This window comes from Streptopelia decaocto (assembly GCF_964273445.1).
Source record: "Streptopelia decaocto genome assembly, chromosome: 5".
NCBI lineage: Eukaryota > Metazoa > Chordata > Aves > Columbiformes > Columbidae > Streptopelia > Streptopelia decaocto.
Window position 1 is genome coordinate 66,630,869 of NC_138659.1, and position 25,673 is coordinate 66,656,541.

At 38.5% G+C, this 25,673-nt stretch overlaps 1 protein-coding gene across 5 annotated transcripts; it reads right to left on the minus strand.

The window, feature by feature from the left end:
• Positions 1 to 1,115: 1,115 nt before the first annotated feature.
• TIAL1 (TIA1 cytotoxic granule associated RNA binding protein like 1) lies at positions 1,116 to 23,446 on the minus strand. 5 transcript variants are annotated; one of them, XM_082052380.1, is made up of 13 exons: positions 23,158 to 23,444; positions 19,745 to 19,849; positions 16,543 to 16,639; positions 13,064 to 13,213; positions 12,704 to 12,758; positions 12,306 to 12,393; positions 10,351 to 10,426; positions 7,300 to 7,408; positions 6,912 to 7,007; positions 6,744 to 6,828; positions 6,317 to 6,440; positions 5,691 to 5,830; positions 1,116 to 4,774 (listed from the first exon to the last, which is right to left on the minus strand). In XM_082052380.1, the coding sequence occupies exons 3-13, from the start codon at positions 16,552 to 16,554 to the stop codon at positions 4,657 to 4,659; spliced, it is 1,053 nt and encodes a 350-aa protein (XP_081908506.1). In that variant the 5' UTR covers positions 16,555 to 16,639; positions 19,745 to 19,849; positions 23,158 to 23,444; the 3' UTR covers positions 1,116 to 4,656. The 5 variants fall into 5 exon arrangements, with proteins under 5 accessions (XP_081908506.1, XP_081908507.1, XP_081908504.1 ...); XM_082052381.1 differs by having other exon boundaries at positions 13,064 to 13,162; positions 23,158 to 23,442; XM_082052378.1 differs by lacking the exon at positions 19,745 to 19,849 and having other exon boundaries at positions 23,158 to 23,446.
• Between the last annotated feature and the right edge of the window lie 2,227 nt (positions 23,447 to 25,673).

The window sequence follows — 25,673 nt, forward strand, 5'->3', positions numbered from 1 at the left end:
ATGCCGCTGCAGTGTCTGTGTTCGCCTGCCAGGATTTTAAATGTGTTGGACAACATGACTTGGCACTTCTGCTGCTGGCATGTGCACCAGCCAGGAGCACCAGCACTGCCCCTTCTCCTCCTCATCCTCTCCCTGCAAGCAGCTGGGAAAGACGCTGCCGAGTGTCTGGGATCAGTCATCACCCGAGTTTAGGCAAAGAACAGCGACAGATTCCTTATTTTCAAAGCGCAGTATTCAAATGCTGTCACTCATCAGTACAGAGAAGTCGGCTTACACTGAATTCCCTGACAGCTCCATTAAGCGTTTTTCTTCTGAACAAATGAAAGACCATCTGCGCAACTCTGATGTCTTATTGACAGCTTGAATACTAAGATCCAAGGTAGAGCAATGTTTCTTCCACAGCATATCAGGAATACTGTAACAACCAAGAAGAATCACATCAGCTTTAATCAAAGCATGAGTGGCTGTGTATTTAAGCAATAACAACTTGTATTCAAATACTCATTACTGGTGTCAAATTAACTTTCTGAGTCATTACCCTTTAAATGTCAGTGAGCAGAGCATGTCATTCACATCCATCATCTCGATCAGCAGACGTCCCCAGAATGATGACAGAATCAGTGTTCACTCATCAACACACAGTCCTGTTTCTTTTTGAAGTAAAACATCCAGTAAACATTTCAGCATTTTCTTTGATATAAAGTGATGGTAAAGGTGGGGGAAGGATTTTATCCATGTGATACTGCAAAAACAAGTATTTTTTTAATTTATTTTTTTTTTCCAAGCAATCAACTGGATTCAGGAAAGTTGGCTGAAATGAAATACAACAAAGACCTTCCCAGCAGCTATTGTCTTGCACTTGCCTTTTTATGAACAGAAACATCATTACATCGTGAAACCCTTAAATCTACCAACATTAAGCAGGCACCATGTACCACCAGAACAATTAAATTCTCAGTTTCAAAAGAACTTCCTTTCGCTACTACAGCAGCAATCCAGATCACAAACTGTATCTCTAAAGGAAGATTCAAGTCGGACCAAGGCAGTTCTTTCCAATCCCCACCCATTTTGTCAAGTATACCGAATAAAAGAGTGCCTGTATCTGGCAATGGAAGAACAGTGCAACAAAATCTTTTATTGCTGACCAGGAAACAGTTCCACGTGATTAAAACAAAGACTTATGCCCTTGTTCAAAAACAGTCAGATAATTAAGCAGTATCAGACACTAATCATGTCCATACAGTTTAAGTCTGCTTCCTTGTGTACAAACACAAGAAAAACAAGTTACTATTTTTCTGCAAAACTAAACCTTATCCACTGTGAGACATTTTTGGCGAGTGAAATGAAGGAAATGGTTCAGAGACAGCAAGTAGCTGTCTTGTGACATTATCTTAGTAAGGAAGGTGGTTCTGCAGAAGAGTATGTCTGAGAACTGTTAACAAAATATACACAAGGAGGCAGGACTGATGAAAAACTACATGTAACCTTAGATTCACAGCCTTGCTACTGCAACTCTGCAAAATACAAAATGTTTTTGTATGAAATACTTTAAATAAAACATCTTTTACAGGACTGCAAGTGCATAGTTTACAAGTTCAGCCTTGTACGCCTGTTGTCAGTTTTACAGCAAAGAGGGACAATGTTTTGACAGATGACAATACAGGATAAGCCCTTTATCACGTTTCACTTTTATTGAACACTTTCTGCAAATGCAGATTACAACCTTGCTTCAGGTTGCAAGCATCAACTTCAGCCATGATAAATCAAGTACTTTTTGAAACCCAAATCCTAGAGGTGAGGGGTTAGGTAGTGGTTGGTTTCTGTAGTTAGAGAACTCACAGCAGTGTAACAGTCACTCAGAAAAGCAGAATGGTGCAAGAGGCTCTTTGGTGCCAAAAAACTGTCAGTGACACACTTGTGAACGCTACTGAGCAGAAAGCAATCCAAATTACAGCTCTTCCTCGCAGTGCTATAAAACATTAAAGAACACTGGAGACTCCCATACCTTGAGCAGTCTGTGAAGAAATATCACCATTAAAGAAAGCTATATAAAAATCAATGACAAATGAGAAAGTATATCCTATCTTTCATCCTGAAATACAGGTCAGGTATGGCCCAGCTCTACAGCAGGCATATTAAATTATCAGATTTAAGGTGATCTACACATTGAGACCCGAAAGATCACTGCCTTCATCTTACACCCATTTATATGGGCATTTATACAGCAATGTACTTGCATCATCTAATCTCCAGTAGTGCCTATACTGCTTATATACCATCATGCATCCAGAAAAGAGTCATGTGTCAAACACCCAGAATTACGTAGAAACCCCAGATTTCAAGTGAAGTCTAAGAAATACTAAAGTAACTTGCAATTCATATATCTACTGACTCGTGGTTTGGGTTTTTTTTAAACCAGATAAGTGTAACAAAAATGCAGACTTACTTGTGATTTCTTTTTTCCAAACTACAATGTATAGGCCGATCCTCGCGTAGATATACACATATATACAAAATTTATAGAAAACCAGAAGTCCTGTAGACAAGATTCCTAACTTGAGTGGAAAAACACTACGTATATAGCATAAAGGAGAAACAGAGATAAAGGGCCAATTCTGTCATCACAAGCACTTATGGTTCCACGCTGACTTCAGTCGTTATTGCGTGCACAAGATGCCCGGAGTTATGAGTATCTCTGGGCACAGTTGAGCCAACTGACTAAATTGCTCTTCCAGTATATCGCACTCTCAACCTCATCGAAAAGTCAAGGTACTATTTACCACGTCAAGTAGAAGAGGAGGAAAAAAACCTCATGTGATTTGCTACAGCATCAAATGTAGTTATCTGCACAACCTGGCTGGGTTTAACAAAATGTCAAGTTTCCATTGCAAAACCTATTCTGATTTGCTCCACTTGCACTTTCTGTGAGAAACACAAAAGGTAAAATACGCAGCTTCTTGGACACTCATTTAGAACTATCATCCCTAAAATCAAACGCTCAGTTTCTTTTAAAATGCAAGTTTGTTTCACTGAACTACCACTGCAAATCCTACTTTTCTTTTTCTTTACTTGTGCCTGCCTCAGCGTATTTCAGCGTAGAGCTGAAACATCTGCACCCCCTAGCTGTCACAGGTAAGACACAGTACTTATATCTAACTTACATTCATTTTCAACTTCAAATTTATTGAGGCAGTTTATATCAGTGTATCCATAAAATAATTCAGAAATAACCCAAGTTGACCATTTAAACATCTTCATGATTTATCCATTTACACACTCAGTACACAAACAACCCAGCCTCTGTACAGGTTCATCACATGCAAACCACCCAGAAAGACAAAAACTTGAATTAAAAATAAGTCACAACTCAGTGTACTGTTTCAACTGCATCTCCATTTACCAAATGGCACATTGAATATTCTCTAAAATAAGATGTTTTTAACAATCTTGTTAAAAAATTCTTGGGCAAAATATTTCTAGACTTAAAAAACATCAAGATTTTTCAAAACACTCAAGATACTATACAACTTATAATAACCTTGAAATAGGTTTACAAGGTTGTTAACCAAGGTATTTACATACCAAATAATGTAAAGCAAAAAAATCGTCTTTCTAATGACAAAAAGGTGATGCATTAAAGATTTATGAAATTAAAATTAAGGCTCTTTGTTATAGTTCTTTATGTATCTTTACATAATAGCCAACTTTGGAAATGTCAGTCTTGCACATTCTTGTCAATCTACTGCATTCAAAGCAGTAGAGTATATTAAGTATTACTTTGTATAATTACATTGCTACTTCTATGTTTGAGCATGCTTTTGAAACACTGTAATCATGAAATATTTACAATGTGTAGCCTTCAAACTTTATGTAAAAGCACAAGTATGACTGTCTGATTGGAACACAAACACCATACTTGCAAAGATGTTTTTACTTCTCAAAATTAAATGCAAATTACTACAGTCTTAATAAGCAAACCGGCTCTGAAAAGTTCTTGTGTGCCTGAATGTGGACAGCAGAAGTTATGTGAAATCATTCTGACAGTACTGTTTTTCATTTGAGACTGAACTATTCGTGTCAGACTGTTTTCTTTAAGCATGTAGAAAAATTAAATATTTTTTAAAAAAATTATTCCAAGACCTACATATACTTTCTGAGCTATGCCCGTAAGTTTCTTGAAAAATCAATACTGTCTAGCAGGTTGTAATGACTGGTCCACAGTTTATTTCAGGATGTGTGTTCAATTAAAAGCAACTTGCTGTTTTTCAACGTCATATCTCTTAAAAAGCACAGTGATATAAAACACTGAAGACAGAACAAAAAAAATGGAATGGTAACCTAAAGATCAAATTCATTAGCCATTTCTCCTACTATATCAAAATTTGTAGTCAGAATTGTCTTTATTGACTTTATTTTTAATTTTTGTACACAAAGAAAAACATGTTCATATCCATCATGAACAAAAACTTAAAAAGGCAGAACTAGAAGACATTTGTGTCCTTCACCAAAGCAAAGCTGTGCTAAAGGTTCCAAACATTTCCATTTTTAAAATAAATATTTTCTTTTTTTTTTTTCGTCGTCTACATTCCAGTCTTCAGAATGTCACTGGAAACTGCAGCCTATCATGAAATACACACTTTTAAACAGAGTCCCAGCTCACTGCGTTTGGTAGCTTGCCATACCATATCCAGCTTGGTTAGGTATTACAGGAGCACCTTGTCCCTGGGCAGGTTGAGCACCAAATCCACCCATCCAGGCAGCAGATGGAGATTGGCTTAAAAAGAAACAAGGTGGTTAATAAAAGAAAAAAGGAAAATAATCATCCAAGCTAGTCAAGCTATTTACAAGATAACATACCAAAAAAAGAGCATAAAAATATACTTCCTACACTACTATGCCTACCAAAATAGAACAATTTCTTCTTCTCTTCAACGAGTAATTCAGGTGAAGTGCTACAGTGTGATTCTTGAAAATGAGCTTTTTAAGAACAAAGGGGAAAAAAAAGCTCTACGAACCTTGGCTACCAGTTGCACAGGACAACCACCTCCAAAGGCATGTACGTACACAGGTGGCTGGAAGTCAACATCAGTGATGCAGAAATGCAAAAATTTCCCAATGCCCAATAGGCATGAATACCAGTGACAGGTTTATCAGGGCTTAATATGTTTAATTGGAGAGAGACAATGAAGAATTACATGGGTGATTTTTAAAGAGGTGATTTTAAAAGTATGTTCAAAACAAAAAGTTGTTGTGAAGACTCGTCTTCAAGAGATGAAGTACTACAGGCCCACCCAAATTCTGAAACCGCACAAGCTAAAATGTCAGGATGGAGTTTCTTCTCTTCAGAGTTATGAACCCTTCAGAGTTATGAACCCTGGACTCCCTGGTTCAGAGTCTCCAGTACTCACCACCTCAAGTCAGAAGCCAGAAAGTTTCTAGATATCAGACAAGACCACCATAGAAGTCTTTGTGCCTGGAGTCTCAAAACATCCATATGCATAAAATGAGTGATCGAGTGCAAGTCAGCGTGACTCACCCCATTATTTGGTCCAAAACCATTGAACATAAGATTTAAGCATGCAGGAGTCCACCTAACACTTGAAACTTTGTGCAATCCTTGAATCAAATGAGCCTGAAACTCAGATATAACATTCCAGGAATATTCTAAAAAATTAAATACAATTACTTACTCTACTCCAAAACCCTGTTGATTCCATGCTTGGCCATACATTCCATATGATGGTACTTGCCACCCGTTAGCCATATATTGCCCATACTGTTGTGGATTTCCATATACTTGGCTCCATTGCCCCCACTGACTGTAATCCACCTAAGGAGAGAATAATTCATAATACTTCAGGTTCCAGAGATGGATTGTGTTCCTTTTGTGCTGCTAAAGGCAACATTTTTTGCTACACTGATCATGGGGCTAAAACTACTTAGCAATAATGAGACCAGAAAAATAAATAAGACATCGCTGTGACTTAGATCCTTGTACAGAAAAATGTATCTGTGTGTGTTGGAAATACCACAGAATATCTGGTTGGATAGTCACCTAGCCTACAGTTCGCAAACGAGCAAGTATCAGAATCACCTCAAAGCTTCTCCCTATATTGAATCATATCCAGAAGACAGTGACAGATATTCCATCAAAATCACTAGCCCAGTTTGATGAACAACTGGATCATAACTTGAGACAGAACATGGAATTCCATATGAACTCTACTACAAAATGTAGCTGTTGTAAACAGGAAGGCATTACAGGTATGTACACAATTGCTTCTGTAATACAATGCAAAGGTTCAAGTGCAGTTACCTGTTGGAAGTTTTTAGTCATATCAGGGGATTCTTTACCCCAATAACATTTAACAACATGTCCTTCAATTGTGGTTCCATTAACTGAAACAATAGCGTGTGCTGCACTTTCATGGGTTGAAAATCTAAAAAAAAAAATGTAAAAACAAACTAATGTTATGGTTTATAGTACTTTCACCGGACTGTTAAAAAACAGTGACTCCATACATACAGGAAATCCAGAGAAAAAGATCTGCTTTCACAGACATTCATCTTCTCAGGTAAAAAGATTGGTGGTCACTTTTAAAAGTTCCAAACTTTTCTATGAACATACAGTGACAACTTTTAATGTACCAGCAGAAGTTCAATCAAGTGAAATTACAGAAAGGTGAAACATTACTACATGAAAAGGAAAAAAAACCACAGTTTCTATTTTTCTATGTCCATACCTGACAAATGAGTAACCTTTTTCCGGAAACACCCTTATTTCCATAATCTGTCCAAATGGTGAAAACGTCTGTCTCATAAGTTGATCTGCAACATATGTTTTTGAATTATTAACCATCTTGGTGTTCAAAATGATTCAATAATAAAAAAAGTAATAAAACAAATCATACCTGTTAGCCCAGAGGCAATTCCTCCACAGTACACAGTACAATTTTTTGGACTTGACTGATTTACTACATCTTCAAATCTCAATTGTTTTGTATTATCTATAAAGAGAAAAGGCTGGTTTTAAGCAGTAGGCTCACAGAGTCCCAGATACTTACCTTGTACATAAACATGAACTATACATTTAACAAAAACATTCAATATTATTATGATAGACCAGCAGTGCCACCACTACATTAACAGAATACTTAAAAATATATTATTTAAGATCTGGAAAGTCATGCTAGCTATGTAATTAAGTGACATAATTTTGGCAACATTATGTTTTATTCCTCCATTGAACAGTGACGCGCAAGAGAGCAAACACAGCACGGCGTTACACGAGGGTCTTACTTTCTTGTGTACTTTTGGGGGCTGGTGGTTTCCGTGTCGCCCAGTTAGTTCTGATCTGGCGGCCTCCCAACCACTGGCCTCCCATGTGTACAATAGCATTTTCTGCATCCTAAAAAGGTTAAAATAAAGATTATAACACATCCAAACAAGAAGTATGTACAAGTCTACTTCTAAAAAAACATTTGCCTGCCAGTTAATTCTGTTGGCAAAACCAGTAACAGTACCAAAAAGCATGTGAAATTCTGAACAACCGCAGCAAACAGTCAAAAAGTAACATGAAGCCAACTGGTCAACAGAAAAGGCCCCCAAGTGACTTGGGAAAACCGTCTTCCCACCCCCATTTTCTACAGTTTCAAAGCCAACTACAGTCATACATGTGCCACCTTTACACAACAAGCATCTGCATTAGAATATTTCAAGGCTTCCCAAAAAAGTACAAAGGTCACACAGACGTCAGAAGCAATTACTGAAATAAAACAACTATAACTTCAGTTATTAAAAAAAAAAAATTAATTACACGCTTGCAAAGTCATTGTAAAAGATGATCTGAATGTGTTTTTTCAGAATCTTAATATGCACTCAACATAACTGGCCAAGTTGAGGTAGAAAAATTTTAAGTTCTGGGAAGGCGAATGGTAGTTACTAAAACTGTAATGCTGAGCTACAAATAGATTGAGCCTCTAAGTTCCCTTTTATTTATTATTCTCACACACCTCCTGTCCCATCCTCTATTCTGCCCTCTGGAGACATATATTGTATGTCTGAGCACACACTGCTTGCTAAGTTCTCTAAATACTAAAGTCATTATATGAACACGCACACAGAAGAGTCCATGGCCCACATGGTTTCACTTCTTGTCCCGAGCACGAACTAGAAGACAATCTCTAAGTTCATTGTAATCAGAAACACCTAGTAGGCAAGGGATAAGTTTGCTAACACTTGTAAAAAAGCAATTTTTCCCCAGAGAGGCAGAGTGAACAGTACACATTTGAAATACTTTTCCAAGGGCACAAAGCTTAAGAAAAAAACAGCCAAGCACAAGGTACAAGGAGAACACAGGGACAAGTGGCAGGTGAGCAGATGCCACTCTCCTGCCTCACACTGAAGGATTCCAGCTGTAACAGGCTCCTCTCAAACTCAAGTCACTCAGGATCTTGATCCTCCCAAGTTTTAATTACAGAGTGCTCATTTTGAAGACAATACATAAATACAAAAAAGAAATTATGAGAGATAACCAATTAAAAAAAAAACCACACAACAACAAACCAGAAACTAAAAGACAAAAACGAACCACCATAAAATAAAAAGCAGCTTATTCAAGCACCCTCACTCCCAAAACATAATGAATAAGTTACAAACCGACTAGGAAAGCTCTAATGAATCTTGCTGCCAGTCTTGAGAATGACAGCTATAACAAAACTGCACCTGAGCCCAAGCCAGAACCATTCCAGTTTAATTTTCTCGTCATGCGTGTGCATTAAGACCTCAGGCTGGAGTCCCCGAAGTCTGGGAACATGTCCCGCTTCCCCAGGTCTAGCAGGATCACAGTAAATTCTGAAAAACAGGCCTTAAACTACCAGCTCAGGATGGTCTTGTCATAAGCCTATAGGTACAGCTGCTGTTTGAATGAACAGCAATCAGGACAGAAATTTTAAAAGTACTTTTTAGTATTACATTTAGAATTCATCCATTGTAGAATGAATACTGATTTTTAAATGGAGATTTTATGGCTCAGTCTTCAAAGGACCCAATAACTTGCATTCCATATGACTGTTACAACATCTTCCCTACAGTCACAGAAACCAAACCCAACTTTATAATAAGGGAAGAGGGATACAAGAAAATAAGACATCTATTCCTCTTGCCTGTTTCAGCCACAACACAAAATAAATGGAGTGTAAGTGGAAAAATACACTAAATCAAGGCATTCAATTGTAATATCTTATGGCATTTGCAAATCTGAAGAAATTCCAACTCTTTCTTCTGATTTAGATTCAGCTCCACATAACTGTTAGAGAAGATAGAAAGAGCCTTTACATGTAGGACTTGTGACCCCACCAACACGCTTATATGTCCAAAATCCTTAACTGTCTTTTTCCTCTGCAAAATACTTAAGAGCTTGATTTTCCAAATAATTTTCACAAATTTCTTACACTGTCAAACATTTAACTTCCAAATTGCCAAGAATTTTTTGTTGAGTCAATTGTATAGCTATAAATAGCAAGTCATTGCACTATTCTTATCAGCACTACACTGATTAAATTCTACAAATAACATCTTTAACGCCTGTATCAGAAAGGGATACGTGTCACTTGTTGGAAGTATGTTTTCCTAAGGATACCTAACATCACCCATTATGTAACGACACCCAAAACAAAATCAAGAACAACCTTCAGATTTACAATATCCATAAGAATATACTTTACAAGTACAGAATCAAGCCTTCGCTGCAAATTAATAACTCAAAGAACCCTCTTAGATTTTGAAATATTCTAACAATTCAAGCAAAGAGCTTTCCCAGGACGCAGAGCTCAAGCAAGTAAATCCAGCCATGCCTCAGTGTACGAGACCCTCGGTTGCATTAGATCCCAAGAAAGATGGAGGCTGGGCAGGAACCTGAGCCTGGCAAACCCCAAACCGTGCTGTGCCATATGGCACTGCGCTCCTTGGGAGGCCGTTTCACAGGGGTTCCCACCTTATGCTGACCCAAACCAGCCCAGGTTGGACCTGGCACCCACCCCGCTGGAGAAGATGGTTCCACTGACTAAGCTGAACTAGCTCAACACACCCCAACCAGCTTTCTATGTCCTGTAATCTTCTTTCACAATCTTCTCCCATCCTTTTTTGGAATGTTCTCGTAGCATCGCTGTCATCTGAATGGCTTCAACCCTTCACCACAAGTAACAGAAGTTTTTGGCCAAAGTAAATTTGTCCCGTGCATGTAAATTAATTCCCTTGGCAAAGTCTGATACATAGTGAATATACAAACAAGGACACAAAACCAGAAGTGAAAACAGGCGATTATTTTAAATCCACATTGTGATTACTCACCAGTTTGTTATAAAAAGATACAAAACCATAGCCTTTTGACTTTCCAGTTGCCATATCTTTAACTACCCGTGCATCCCTGTGAAAAGAAGCACAGCTATATGAGGGTAATATTAATAACCAGCAAAATAAAAACTAAAAGGAACCACACACACTGTATTGTGAGCATAATTTTTTCTTATAAATTCAGTTAGCCCTAAAACTACAGTCATTCCTGAACTCTCCCTATTGCTTCTTTACCTGTTAGAAAAAAGCAGTAGGACAAAAAAAAATAACATGTAATAAACATGCAACCTATCCACATAACCTATACTGGCTAAAACTAGAATGTTCAAATTTGAAGTATAAGAGAAACAAAGTTTCCTTTTCTAATATTCTATTGGCTAGGGTCCTCTAAGGTTTACTGTTCTATAAATTACTGTAACAATTCTATCTAATTTACCATGCATTCTCTAAATAGTTAAATGTCTTCTGCCTAGTGATACAAAATATATGAAATATTAAAAAATCGAAAAAGAGGAAAAAATAGGAATTAAAAGGCATACATGGCCTGTTAACAGATTTCTTTATTTTTCTTGGTCAATTCTCTACCATCATTTTGGAGTTTGGGTAGCTGTAAATTTTGAAAAATTGACATTTTCAGAAATTTAAGAAAGGAGAATAAAACTAACAACAATGCTAAGCACACCAGTACGAAAACAACAAATTTACACAGAAATTTTAGTGAGTAAGTTAAAATGATTGGAAATATAGAACTGCACTGAATATAGAATGTTAAAATGTAAATACTAAAATATGTATATATAAATAATGTATAATAAGAATAAATAGAAATGAGAAAAAATCTACAACTGAGTTCCAGTGTGCACAGTTCCTTGCAGTTAGCCTTCAAGATCCTGTCCATTCTTATGAGCAATTCTGCAAAATAACCAGAATGCTATTACTTTTAATTGTGACTTGGACTTTAGAAAAACTGCAGGTCTCAGGTATAAATATAGATTGAGAAACAGAAACCTGAATCATTCTCTTTAAATTGATTTTTAAAACAGTACTACTTACCACATTAAGAGACAAAAAGCAAAGTAAACAAAATAGCAGAGGTAAGAAATAAGATTTATGATTCATTTAAAAATATGCGTACAGAACAAGAGAAAAGTAAGAATTTTTTTTTTCTTAGAAATATATTCCTGTAGAGTAGTACAAAAACGTTCATGTGCAACTTTGAATGATATTTATAAACTGATAGAAGATTAACAGACTTTTTTTTAGCAGTACTCTTAAGGACATACATACTTTAGCACTCACAAGTATTCTTGTAATGATAAATATGTTCAATTACAACATCAGGTGATTTAGTATCACCTGAATTATCTCTGAGAAGTTTAAAGAAACATTCTCTTAACTGGCAGAAATGTGCACATATTGTAAATCCACCATTCTTTCATTTAAATATCAGAATCTTAATTCACCTCTTGTTATCATCCAAAACCTCATAACAATTAGCTTTTTTCAGAATGATCCCGAGTTATTCAACTAACCGCTTCATAAAATAATTGCCCAGTTTTCTATACTGCCTATGAAATGCAGTATGAATGCACACAAAATACACTGCGGATGCAACATATACCCCTTGTCAAGTCACTATTCTGTACACATTCTGAACACCAAAAGGTCACACTTAGGAACAGTAATTAAATTTTAATAAAAAGTTGAAGGACATTAGCATATAAATGAGGTTAAAAGCACATCGCTTTCAGCAAAACCAGAGCACAATTACATTACTGTATTTACAATCATGACAGATACTGAAACAATAACCCCTCTTTACTGCCCACCCACCACAGGCAAATTAACATCAGAAAAATTATCTAAAAAAGATAAGAAACAACATTTCAACTCAAACAAATTTTCTATCATATTTTCTAAGTGATACTGGAAATGTTTATTATGATACTTACGATATTTTACCAAAAGGAGCAAATGCTGACTTGATGTCTTCTGTTGTTATTTCTGGACTTAAATCCCCAACAAACACATGGAAGTGATCTGAAAATAAATAATTTACTAATCAAATATTTAACTGCTATCTAAGATTTCAACTCCTGCGAAAGTGATGCTCTGCACACAGCACTGGGAACCAGGAACGCCCAGGATTCCATCTGATGAGCAGCAGCAATTTAATCTGTCCACTCCAGTTTCCCCAGGTGCAAAGCAGAAACAGAAGAATTAGTTTGCAAAATTCTATTAAACACAAGATGGGAAGGAGAAAAGTTATGTTTAAATGCATTTATGACAAATTATTACCACGCTGTCAAGTATTTGTGCAGAAGTGATACTGTGGCATTACTTTACTTACTGGATGTATCTTTTTTCTGGCTACTTGGTGTTGTTGCCCAGTTTACTTTGACCTCCTGAAAATAAGTATAAGATTTAGTATAGATTCACAAAATCCTTACATTTCACAAGTTCATTCAAGGGTGGGTTACAACTGTCAATGTTTACAAGTCATCATTCAATATAAAACACTGCCACAATTAGAACATCACAAACGATCTGCTTCCTAAGCAAGACTTACTTTTGTAAATCGATATTTTTAAAATATTCTAACAATCTTAACCTTGGTAAACATCAACAAAATGAATGCCCCAGAGTTCTATTAATGTTTTTACACAAACCTACAATCCTTAAATCTAAGGTTACAATGTAAGTGACTTACCTTTCCCAAAATTTTTCTCCCATTCATAGCAGCTAATGCAGCAGCTGCATCTCTGTGTTCATAAAATTCCACAAAGCAATAAGGGTCATTGCTTGTATGCTGCAAAACAGAAAATCCAACAGAAGAGTTGACCCTTCTGCTATCGGGTTGCTGAGAAGAAAATCCAGGAAAATATATTACTTATAGCTAGAAACTTTAAGAATGATTTGCATTAGATTTATGAAATAGCCTTTGACATTACACTTAAATGCAAGAATTTTAAAGACGGACTTTCTATTAAAGGTCTAGCAATTCCTGAAGTATAGTCTACTTTGTATGTGGGCTCAGTACTTTAAGTTCACTAAACTAAAAATAATTCAAATACCAGAGAAGCAATCTGCACACTGGATGGAAGGGGGAAAAAAAGCAAGAATGGAGAGAAGAACAGCAAAAAACCCCCCATCTTCTGCCTCATATATAGACTCCAAGCTTGAAACTTTTGTTTCCTGGATATATTTTCACCAATTTTCTCTCTCCTCCTACTTAAGAACTCTTTACTTGCCTGGAAATCACTAGCAGACAGCAACCTACAAGTTGCATATTTTCAGTCTGAAGTGAAAAATATTATGCTCAGCAACTGGGAAATATCTCTTTAAAAGGGCTCAAAATAGTCTGACTGAGGGAAAAAACGTATTAATCAGCTATTACTCTGTTAAATCTTGGGTATAACCTGTTTCTTTAGGATGGCCTGTTAAATCACCTTTGAATATACTGACAAACAACACTCACTGAAGAATTAAATTAGTATTAAGTGCAAAGAATGTGAAAGTTTTCTGAGAAGTTGAGCAAGTGGAAATGGTGATCAGAACGCCAACTTTAACACTGGATTTAATCTGCCTAAAAGATGTAATGAGTGCGAAAACCGGAGCCTTGCACCAAAAGATCAACATTATTTATTCTGCACGTACACGGACCAAATGATGATAAAACACTACTGTTAAACTAATTATTTCTTGTACAGACAGTGAAGGGTCTAGCACAAAAAGGAACTGCTTTGGCATCAGTATTCCTGCCTACCAGCCTTTCTCAGGTCAGGTAAAGCACAGCTCTAACACAAGTTAAGAGTCAGCCTTCACTGGTCTTACTATTTAACTTCTAAAAATTCATACACGCTTACATAGAAAAATTCTAATTCTGCCCTGTAAAACTGGATTGTACCTCTTCAAACATAGTTCTGCCTACACCTGAACAAGGGAAGCTATTATGATCCAATAGCTTAATTGATGGCAAAGCCCTTATCTACCTAAAAAGACCAAGTAGTCTGTAGTCATCCTTCTGAACACTGCCAGTATGAGGGGTCTAACTGATGCAGAATAAACAGATGAGAGAAAATATACCTAAGATCATAAAAAGAGTTTAAGTCATAAGAGTAATGAAGAGCTTTAAAAGCACATTCACCCCAGATGCCCCAAAACAGGAAGCCTTAATTCACCCTCTGCCTATACAATGTCCTGCTGCAATGAAAACAAGATTTGGGAAACCCATTTAAGGCCTTAGCAGATGCAGTGCAGTTTATGCTTCAACTGAAGTGCAATTTTAGGTTGAGATTGTGAGAAAGTTGTCTTTAGCGATGAGAACCTGTGTGAACATCGGAAGAGCCTCTTTTGGAGATGCCCAGGTCTTTAGGTGTTCAAGATACCTGTCAATACTAATCACATCACACCCTGAGGTTATATACCCCCCAAACAAACACCTGAAATCTCTCAATACTCGACATGTTCATGTCACATTTTACAAATGAAAAAGAGAGTGAGCTAAAGTGGGGCCGGTGGCAGGGGAGGAATCACAGAAGTTTTGCAAACATTCAGGTATAAACTCAACCGATGGTGGGAAGAACAATGGACAGGGAAGAACCACTTGTATGTAACTCAGTGCCTATGTCAAGTTTACAACTCCCCGATCAGAAAGACTGATAGTATGGACGGGTACTCAGAGTTAAAAGTGCTGTAGCTGCAGGCCAGTTCCAGTCTAGAATCCAACCTGCCCTTGCTGACTGCTCGGTGACAGGTGCTAAGGTCAGCCCAGTGCAGTCACCTCCCTGCGACTCAATATAGCTGCAAGTAGCTTTTTGTTTATCCACTTATTGCATAAAGATGACTCCCTTGTTATTTCTATGGTTATGCAGAATCTTAAAAACACAAAGATTAAACCAAGGTATTAAAATGAGTGTAAAGCGATAAAATGAGTGTTGGAATTTCTCATGATGGCCTCAAGAAATCAAATAGATGCTAACATCTCTCCATCAGCTGGAGGCTGGAGCAGCACTACCTTATTTCTGAAGAGCATATGACAATCAAAACTTTTTCTTCAGAGAAAAATTGACAACTGTGCTCTGTTATCCTTCTGTTTACTTATCTTTCTCCAATAAACTTAGAGAAAATGTGGCTGAGATCTTACAGTCACCAAAAGTTTTAAGGAAGTGTCATATGGGAAATTAGTTAAGACAAAAATGAGTGATTAAACAAGCATCAGATGGATAATAAGCAGCTAAAAACCAGACAAGCAGTGTGTCATACTGAAAAGACTGCAGTGGAATTACTAGTAGTGCTCCTAAAGAAGTTCGGTTGCAAGACTTGGCTTTTAATACTTCCATTACTGACCTTGACAAAAAATAACATGACTGTACTCAGAAAATCAGTAATTACAAGTCAGTATGAACAATAAGTAGCAGTAAAAAGTAGGAAGAGCATACAGAAAGCCAGAGTTGGAAAACAAAGATTAAACCTAGCAAAAATTCTGATTAGTCCCTGCCTGCTAGAAATTTATCAGTTATAAATGCAGAAGGAAAGAAAAATATTAGGGAGTAAGGAGTTGCCTAGGATTTGTCAACAAGATCACAGAAATGGCTACCAACCCTAAATACGTCAGAGTATTTGTAAGAGAGAGGAGAATGTATTAATACTTACCAATGGTATGTACAAAATACCTTATCTGGAATGCTACGGAAATTTTGTCACTTTGTTTCAAGAAAAAATGAATTTAAGAACAGAGAGGTGCAGACAAGAGCCATTTGCACTGGCACAGAAGAGGCTCAGGAAGAGCAAAACTTATTTTGAAGGATTTTTTTTACTTTTAATCCATAGTGAAATAGCATTTATTAGAGAGGGAAAGATTTACTGAGGTTCATGTTCAAGTGAAACAGATACAAACCAGCTACAAATAACATTTGAAACAATAAGGTTTCTGATCACCAGAACAATGTGGTTCTGGAAAGAGGAGGCAACAACCCTTTAAATAAAGCGGACTCTCATCATCAGCTACAGCAAAAGCACAGGTCTGTACACAACAACAGGTCTCTTCGGCAAAAATTATCCCAAAAGCCAACACTTAAAAAAAACACTACCAGTAGTATCAAAAGCAGCCCCAAACTCCATTTGCTTTGCACAACTTTATCTCAAGCTAGGCTACATTTGCTACCCCCCAGATGTGGAAGGCCTTACCTCTGTTATCATTTTACAGCTTTTGCATGGTCCAATCTGGCTGAATAACTGAAGTATAAGAACTTCAGTCACATCTCTGGAGAGGTTTCCTACATAGCTACAGAAGGAAATAAAAAAACCAACATTTAAACCAGAAATTTTCATCTTTTCGAATGTCATTATGAATTTTAAATCTTAAATTACTATGAAAAAATCTCCCTTTAAATATCCATAGTATCTTAAAGACAGTATTGCTGTATTATTTCATTATACAGTTTTAAGCCAACATTCATGTAGTTTCTAAATTATAAAGCTGGCCACACAACTGAGAAGGTGAAGCTTGATTCAGACATGATACTGAGCACTGATACCTAGTGCCAGTCATTTCCTTGGCAGAGAAATGTCAAAAGCATGAAGAATATTGCTCAAGAATATTGGGTAGAACGAGCAACCAGCTGGGCAAAGATGTTTTAAGTTTCACTTCCCACTGAGCACCTCATCAAGACTATTTCTGAATTTGGGTATGAACCCACACCTCACTCCTGACAGTTCAGGAGCAGCTCTCAGACATAAATTCTGCTGCCCTGCAAGTGACCCAACTCCACTTTTCTGTTTTCCTGAACATTTGGAAACCCAGCCCACTCACCAATAGGCAATTTATGCAGCATTATGCTACAGGGATGCTCCACACAGCATCTATCTCAACAGCCACCACCTCTGTAAAAACTCCCCCAAATTTTGGCAATGTTATTTTAATAGCCCACATACTTCCTTATTTTTTTTTTATTTATAAAACCTTAGAAATAACTCCAAATTTTGAAATACCTATCAAGTTTAGATAGTCTTAGATTTAGCCAAAAATCTGAAAGCAGAGTTTTAGAACTACTTCTGGGTTCTCTGCTACGTTACACTCACAAAAAGTAAAACCAGGTCACAGAGATGACTGAGAAAGAGTCAGGCATGCAAAACTGAATTCTTTAAAAAAAAAGTGACTAATTTGTAATCAAACTGTAAACAAAGTGACCAGTTAAGAGAAAGGCTTGTCACAGCAACAGAACTCAGAAGTCATCAGCACAGGAACATTCATTATCTTTACAAATAAGCCTGTCAAGACAAAGTATTCAAATGCAACCAAAAACACAAGCAGAACTTTTGTGATTTAGCTGTTGAAACAATATCCAGTTTATTTATTTTATTCTGATCTACTATAGAATGTAATAATCCAGTAAACTGAAGTCAGTCTGAGCTGTTACTACACTTCGGTGAACACAAATGTGAACCAGCATTTCTTAGTCTAAGCATAAGCCAAATTCTCTTGAGCACAGCAATTTAAGTGCATGCTTTTGCTTAATGGGCATCCCTTTAAAAATTGTTAAAAGCGCTATCTGTGTTTGACAACAGCACCCTCATCTAGCTTCAGCAAAATTAAACTGAACACCATTTGTTTTCATCTGAACACCATACAATGATACCAAGAGATTTTTGTTTATGTTGTTATCCTTTCAAGAACTATGAAACAGTTCTGCACTGTCTCAGTCAGGACTTAAATGTTACACAAGATCCTGAGTGAGCTACTTATATATCACATTAACTAAATACAGAAACATCCACTAAAACCTTTCAGGTACTCACTACTTTCTTACTAAATATGTATGAATTAAGTTACATTTGCGGCCTGTATTGTATGAAGCATTTCAGTAAACAAATTAAAAACTGCAAAATTCTAATACCCATTACAAGACAAATTGCCCATCCCATTGACTTTTTAATTCTCTAGGCTGTTAAACATTTATCCATAGCATATTTCCAAAACCTCAACTAAATTTTTGTTAATCATTCACCAAGATTAAATTCTAAGTCACTAATAGTTTTAAATGGAAATATTAACCTTTGCAAGCAGATACTACTAAAATCAAATGGAAAATATAATTACGAGTAGGAATTCCCACATAAAGTGTAAGTACTGCTGTGAACTTATTACTAGTACTTGCTTCCTTTGTATGTTGTAGCACACTATTAGGACCATAACTTAACAGCATACTGATATCAGCACCTGTACGGTAGCAGTAGTGTGAAATTAAATGAAGTGATGTCTTATTAATGTTATTTCTACTGCAAAATCAGATACAGTAAGAAGGACAACTAACACTATCTTAAAAAAAAATCTCAGCCTCTTCTGCATAATATTAATACAGATTTTGGAAATGTAAGAACTCTGACAAGCAATCTGAAGAATTCCTCTTGGTCTGACCAAAAAATAAAAGGCAAAAGCTAGGAAAAGCCATTCCCTGGAAATCTATTCAATTAAGGCAAGATAAATTACACTAACTGCTAGAAGAGATACAAGGTGGTTCTCCAATACCACTATGTCTTCATCAAGATGGTTAAGTGAGAAGGCTGCATCATAAACTTTAACTATGAACCAGGTTGCCTCTTCATAAAAATCAGCAGTGTAATTCTGAAACAGCTGATCGCAAGATTCAAATGGGATGAGAAGTCCTAATGGTCCATTAATTCTCTAAATGGAGATGATAAATACAGCCTCAATATTTAGTACTTCCATAGTCAGAAGGCATCAATAACTTCCACAAGTTGCTAACACTCAGAAACTTAAGTAATACACATGATGAGAATACTTCACAATAAAAGGTTCATGTAACAAGGACAACACCCAGAGACCCAAATATCTTGAACTGTATGTAAAATACAGGAATACAAACCTCTACAAATTTGGAACAATACACTAAAAAAAAGATGGTTACTTTCATGTCTTTAGGTAAAGTAGGTTGTAGTAACATCACCTCCTTCAGTACAGTTAAAGGTTAATTTAAAAACAAAATCATACAAGTAAATATCTTCAGTGTACAATGTTTGAATACAATATAACTAAGGAAATAAATATATTCAGCACATTAGGAACAGAAACCTTACCTTTCTGGAAACACAAAACTTTCCTCAGCTGATGTTAATCACCCACCACACATCACCAGCCTATTAATGCACCCAGTTTTCCCCTTTCTAGCTCAATTTATACACGATATAACATAACACAGTAATTTCTATTCTACTTTATGAAATCAAAAGCAGCAGAACCACACCAAAGAAAACATAAGGTTTTTAACATGCTATTGCATGGTATTTAGATTTTGTTTGTTACATTCTAGAAGATACACTATTCAAACTTTTAAAAAACTATAAAACCCAATAGAGAAGAAGCACTTACTATACTTTTATAGGCTGTTGTCTTGGTTAATGTGACAGGGCAGCAAAAGTTCTGGCTTTTTGCATACAGGCAATAGTGTTTGTTCCCTTCTGAAAGTTTGAAGCACTTAAATACCAATTAATAAGCACATTAAAAAAAACCCAAACCACATACATATCTATCTATATATACCTCCTGATATAAATGTCAATATATTACACTTTGAATGCTGGCAACACAAAGAATAAGAAACCATATCTGAAACTCAGAGATCTCGTAGAATTATCTAAAGAACAGAAGAACGCATCAGCAAGTAATGAGCTTCAGAATAAAACTCTTTGGCTTGAACAGAAAAATCTTCTTTATAAAGATAAACAAATTTCACTCATTTCCTAGACAAGTGAGGAAGAAATGGACATTTACAGTCACTACTTTTAGATCCACAAGACTCCCCTACATACTACTTGGAGGAAAGCAGTAAACACATTTTGACAATCATGCAGACAACACACAAGAAATGGCAGATTCCATATTTAAATGAAGAAAATATAAGCAATAAAGTAACTGATGAAGTGAAAAGCCCATAGAAATTCTAGTAGCATCTCTGCTCTGCAAGCTACTGGAAATAAAATACCACAAAAAACCCACTCTGTAGACTCCACTGGCAGCCAATATTCTACAAGTGTTGTGTTGTATCTTCTGCACCCCATCCAAATTCCACAACACTTTGGATATACCACAGCAGGGCCAAGCATACAGCAACTTAGAAAAAAATGTTGATGAAGCTTGTGATAAAAGGAGATCTGACAGTACTCACAGAAAAATGAACTTTCAAGTGTTTATATATTTAAAAAAAATCAGAAGCCCACAGTTCATTTTAGGACCAGCTACCAAAATTACACGTTATGCATTTTCTATCTCACATTTGAATCAAGGGGTGTGACAAATCCTACAAAAAGGTTGCCCTTTCTCAAGTTATCTTCAAACTGTTCAGAGCAGTAAGGAAAACTTTTTGGCAGAAAATACTGGACACCATTCTTCACATTTCCATAAAGGCCTGCTAGTTATGAAACGTGAGAAATAAAAATGCAAATGGTGTTTATTTTCTCTATTAAGCCTCAGAAAATATTTTGAATTCTTAGAGGTTCATGACTGACCTATCATGACTGAAAACAGCATAAAAGCCCTGTAAGTACTGAAAATGGAAATAATTTTTATTCCTGAGATATTTAAGATGGGCATAAATGTTAGGTGAACAGTGGTTACGTGGGTTTTCCCTTTTGTAACTAAAAAAATTGCTTGCAAGCATTAAAATAAAGAAAATCCCTTCCTAACCTACAGGTTTAGCTTTTCTTTCCCGAAGGAATATAAACAAAATAGTAAAGACAATCATAAAGTATCACTTGAACTATCAAGCAAATGCTTATGCACATGCTTAAATAGCTACTGAAACAATTTGTTCTTCACTTACTTCCCCTCCCCACCCCCTAAAAACAAACAAACAAAAACGTGGGGTTCAACTGAAAATATTATTAGTTTTATTTGTGTAATCATAACTGCTCTACATGAAAAGAATTACCCAGGATATTCATCTTGAAAACACAACTTGCAATTCCAAAGTTAAACACATTTCAGATAAAAGTAGCAGGAAGAGGGAGATATAAGAAATGCTACAGCAGAACTTTTGTGTTCTATGAAAAAAAGCCCTCAAATATTTACAGGAAAGTAACCCCACATGATTGTGGTTACTACAAAACTACCAGGAAATTAACGTATACACTGTTTATTAGTTTGACAAATTAAACAGACAGTCAGATGTGTGCAATGAAACATCCTGGGCAGCTGTAAAGATCCTATTTCAGACATCTTTGTACAAATGTAATTTTTTCCTTGTCAGTGACTATGGGCTAAGTCAGGTCATCAATGGATGCATTCCTAAGAACCCACTCCCAATGTGGGACCAAAACTTGTCAGCAGTAAAAGAATATTTTGAGATTTAGTCTACATATTAAAGAACATCTTAAAACTTAGTTTAGATATAGTGCTTATTAAAAAAAAAATAAAAATGAGCCAATCAGCAAGAGAGGAACCTTGAAAACAAAACTGAGCAAAACACCGTGTAACTTTGCCCTTTTCCCTCCTCTTATTCTAAAGCAACTCTCTGAAAAAACTGTCCACTATCAGGGCCAAGCAAACTCAGACCATTTGGGCAGTCAACACAAAAAGCATTTCAGATATGCTTATTTGAACTCTGCATCTCAGGGATCAAGGACTAAGTATGCACTTACACTAAACTATAAGCAAGTTAAAAAACTTCTGCAGACATAAAAAGAAGAAAGACCACAAGTTGCCTGGAAAAGCCTTAAATGCCAAGTCATCACTTTGGCAGTGGAAAGAAAACTCAGAGACATATTTTACTCTGTTTCAAGTAGTTTCTTTCAAGCGGCCTTCAATCCAGATTATCTCTGGAAGCCTTTCTGTCCCACAAACTACACAAAGATTTCATTTGGGCTGTTCTTGAGCTGTGTTTCTGATACGGGCAGCCCAAACATTAGACTTTTGCCTCGGCCTTTCTGATGTGGGCACCCGAACACTGACCTGTCTACACAGCACCTCACAGCCTCTGGCAACTGGAAAACCGAAAAAAGTCTGTGAACGAGTTAAAATCATCCACAACACAATTCTGTGTGGTAAGCATATGTACTAGTCTCCCTCATGTAAGTCAGCAGGACAAAGAAAACTCATCAAAACCACACCTGCAGAGTTGAAAAGAACTCAACAGACCCTAAAAAAGCTCGAATTTCGATTTTCAAAGGGAAAATAGATAACAACCACCAACTGATTAAACACTGATTAGAGAGACGCGGCCAAATTACAGTTATTTATTTTGCCCGGGCCCAAGAGACTGTTATCGAACCACACTGTAAAACACTGGAGCAAAAAGCATTTTTTTTCTTTTTTCCCTACCCTGCCCGCTGTAAAGAGCCTCGTTTTACGGCGCTCCCCATCCCACCCACCGCAGGCACAACACAAAGAACTTTCCCCACGCCGGGCCCGGAGGGGACCCGAGCACGGGCCGCCCCGTCCCGCTCCTCCAGCGCCGGCCCGGGGGGGATGTGCCCGCGGGCCGAGCAGCGGGGCTGCCCCCCCCCCGCAGCAGACCCGCTTCAACCCCCAGTCACCACGGCGCCAGCTCCGCCTTCCCCCGATTTCTCCCCGAATCCGCCCGCCCGGTCCCTCCGCTCCTCAGCCGCCCCCCGGCCAGGCCCGGCCCCGCTCCCCTCAGCGCCCTCCCGGCCCCGCTCGCTCTCCCCGCGCTCCCCGCCCCCACCGCGGCCCGGCCGCGCACCCCGGGCGCGCAGCGCCCTGCCCGCCTCGCCCGGCCCTCTGCGCTCCCCACCCTCGCGGTTCCTCGCGGTCCCCTCCTCACTCACAGGGTCCTGGGCTGCCCGTCGTCTTCCATAATGGTGGGCGAGCGCCGCTCTCAGCCGCAGCCGCGGGCAGCGCCGGAGAGGGGGGCTCCGCCGCGCAGGGAAGCGAAGGGGAGGTGAGGGTGAGGGCCCCGGCTTCCCCCCGCTCCGTCTCGCCCCCTCGCCAGGTCCCGACACCGCAGCCCCGAACAGGAGAGGGAAGAAGCACCACAAAATGGCCGCCGCCACCAGACACTCAGGAAGCCGCGCTCTGCGCAGCCGCGCCCCGCCGGCCCGCTCCCTCTGCCACCGGATCCTCCTTCCCGGGCCCCGCCGCCGCGCCGCGGAGCGCGCTGGGCATCGTAGGCGCTGACGGGGACAGCACGGCGGGACGGCGGGCGGGGCCCGCCCGCCTGCTGGGTGTTGTAGTTCTCCGGCCGCGCACGGCGCCGCAAACCCGCGGGCAGCCGGGCTGGGAGAAACTACAACTCCCAGCATGCCCCGCGGGAGGAGGCAGCGGGCGCGTCCGCCTGCACGCCGTAGGGCCGGGCCCGGGCGGCGCGGATTGGCCGCCAGCAGCCCGGGAAGATTCGCTTCTCGGCGCCGCCGGGCCCGGCTCCAGCTCCAGGCCCAGGCCCGGTCCCAGGCCCAGGCTCGGTCCCAGGCCCAGGCTCAGCCTTGGGGCGCTGCCTTGAGACTAGCTGGGGAAAGCCCGTGTTGAGCCGCAGGCCCCCGGGGGGCTCTGTCCGGTGCGGGCTGACATTCAGAGGCTGTGCTGAAGCGTGGCAGTGTGTGCATAAACACAATCGATACACCTCGTCCAGTAAATATTTATTGTATGGCCGTGTGCTTGCTGAGGGGAGTCCGGTTTATGCTGGAATATGTTCCCGCACAGCACATTCACAAGCAAAGACCATGATTTTATATACTATACATATATGGTGCCAATAGCACAGCCCGCCTGCCCTCAGACAGCACAGTGCCTCAGTCCAGCATCAACAGTAATTATTATTATTATTATCATTATTATGAAATGTGTGATGCTGAGGGGCTCAGCAAGAGCAGAGACAATGAGGAAAGGCCTGTCTGTCTTGTTTTGTTCCATATACACCATAACGAGGTGTTTTACAGGAATCATGGGACCATGAAACCAACCTCTATCACAGGCACAGAAACAAGCACCATTAATTAGCACTTATAACCCCAAAAAGAGTTGGAATCACAAAGCAGAACTCAGTGCCAGCAAATGAGGCTCAGGACAAACTACAACAACAACAACGTTTACTAGAAGACTGTTTGCCTTTTGTGGTGTTGGAGCTTGGAGCTTTTATTTTTATTTAGTTAGTGAGAAGTTGAGTTAGGAATTGTCAACGAGGAAACAGATCAGAATAGCTCTGCATAGGCCGAGCACGAGTATCCTCACGTGCAGCTGCTACAGAATAATCACAGCACTCTCACTCTGCAAGAAATTCAATTTGTATGCATATTGAATATGCAAGTACTCTTGATACTCTCCTCCTTCCCAACATCATGGAAAAAACCTGCCCATAGACTTATCAAACTAGATATTTTCATTCCTGCTGTTCACAAAGTAATGTTTTCCTATCTCAAACACACAAGACTGTTGCCAGGCTTATATTTCTGGAAGAAGCTATTCTAGCTCGGAGACACAGATATAGGTGGCTTAAGTTACTTTTAAAAATGCATTAAAAACACAGAAGGTTGAATATACAAGGAATTACTGGAGTACTCCAATCACCCTGCATGTGCCCGAGTCTGAGACCTGATATAAGACACATATTTCTGTAGCACGGACAAAACCGCTTCCTGCTGCAAACCATTCAGGAGTGCACGGGAGCTGCAAATTAACCAGCTGCACTGCAGGAGTTTGCTCAATAGGTCCCATAAAATTCGCTGCCGGATCTGTGTGATCCATACCTGGCAGACTGAGGGCTTGGTGCCTCCTGATAAAGTCTGTGTGCTAAGAAAGTGAACGAAACTAGAGTACACATCTACACAAATAACTTTATTCCATATACTGCTCTGAGAAGAGACCCAAACCAGCCATCTTCTCTTTCAAAGAGACATGTAGTTTTGTAAAGAGCATGTTACCAAAATATTTTAAATATTCTGCCATATACAAAATGACCGTCTATCTCCAAAACCCAATCAAAACAGCATTAAATGTCATTCTCCTCTTCCCTTAAAAGAAAAAATAAAGTTACAGTGGAGCTTTAATAAAGTTTCACACAAACCATCCTTATTTCATGCCCTTTAAACTTTTTTCTCTGTTGTTTTGTTTGGTTGGTTGGGTTTTTTTTTTCCCCAGGAAACTTTAAAAAACTTTTTTAAAAGTAGCAAGTGAGAAAGGTCATGTCTGGAGATAGATAGATAGATAGATAGATAGATAGATAGATAGATAGATAGATAGATACACACACACACATATATACATATATATGTATTTATATTTTATATATCTCTCTCCAGATTCATAAGTGAAATCATTTCTCTCAAGTATTTACTTATTTGGCCTATAG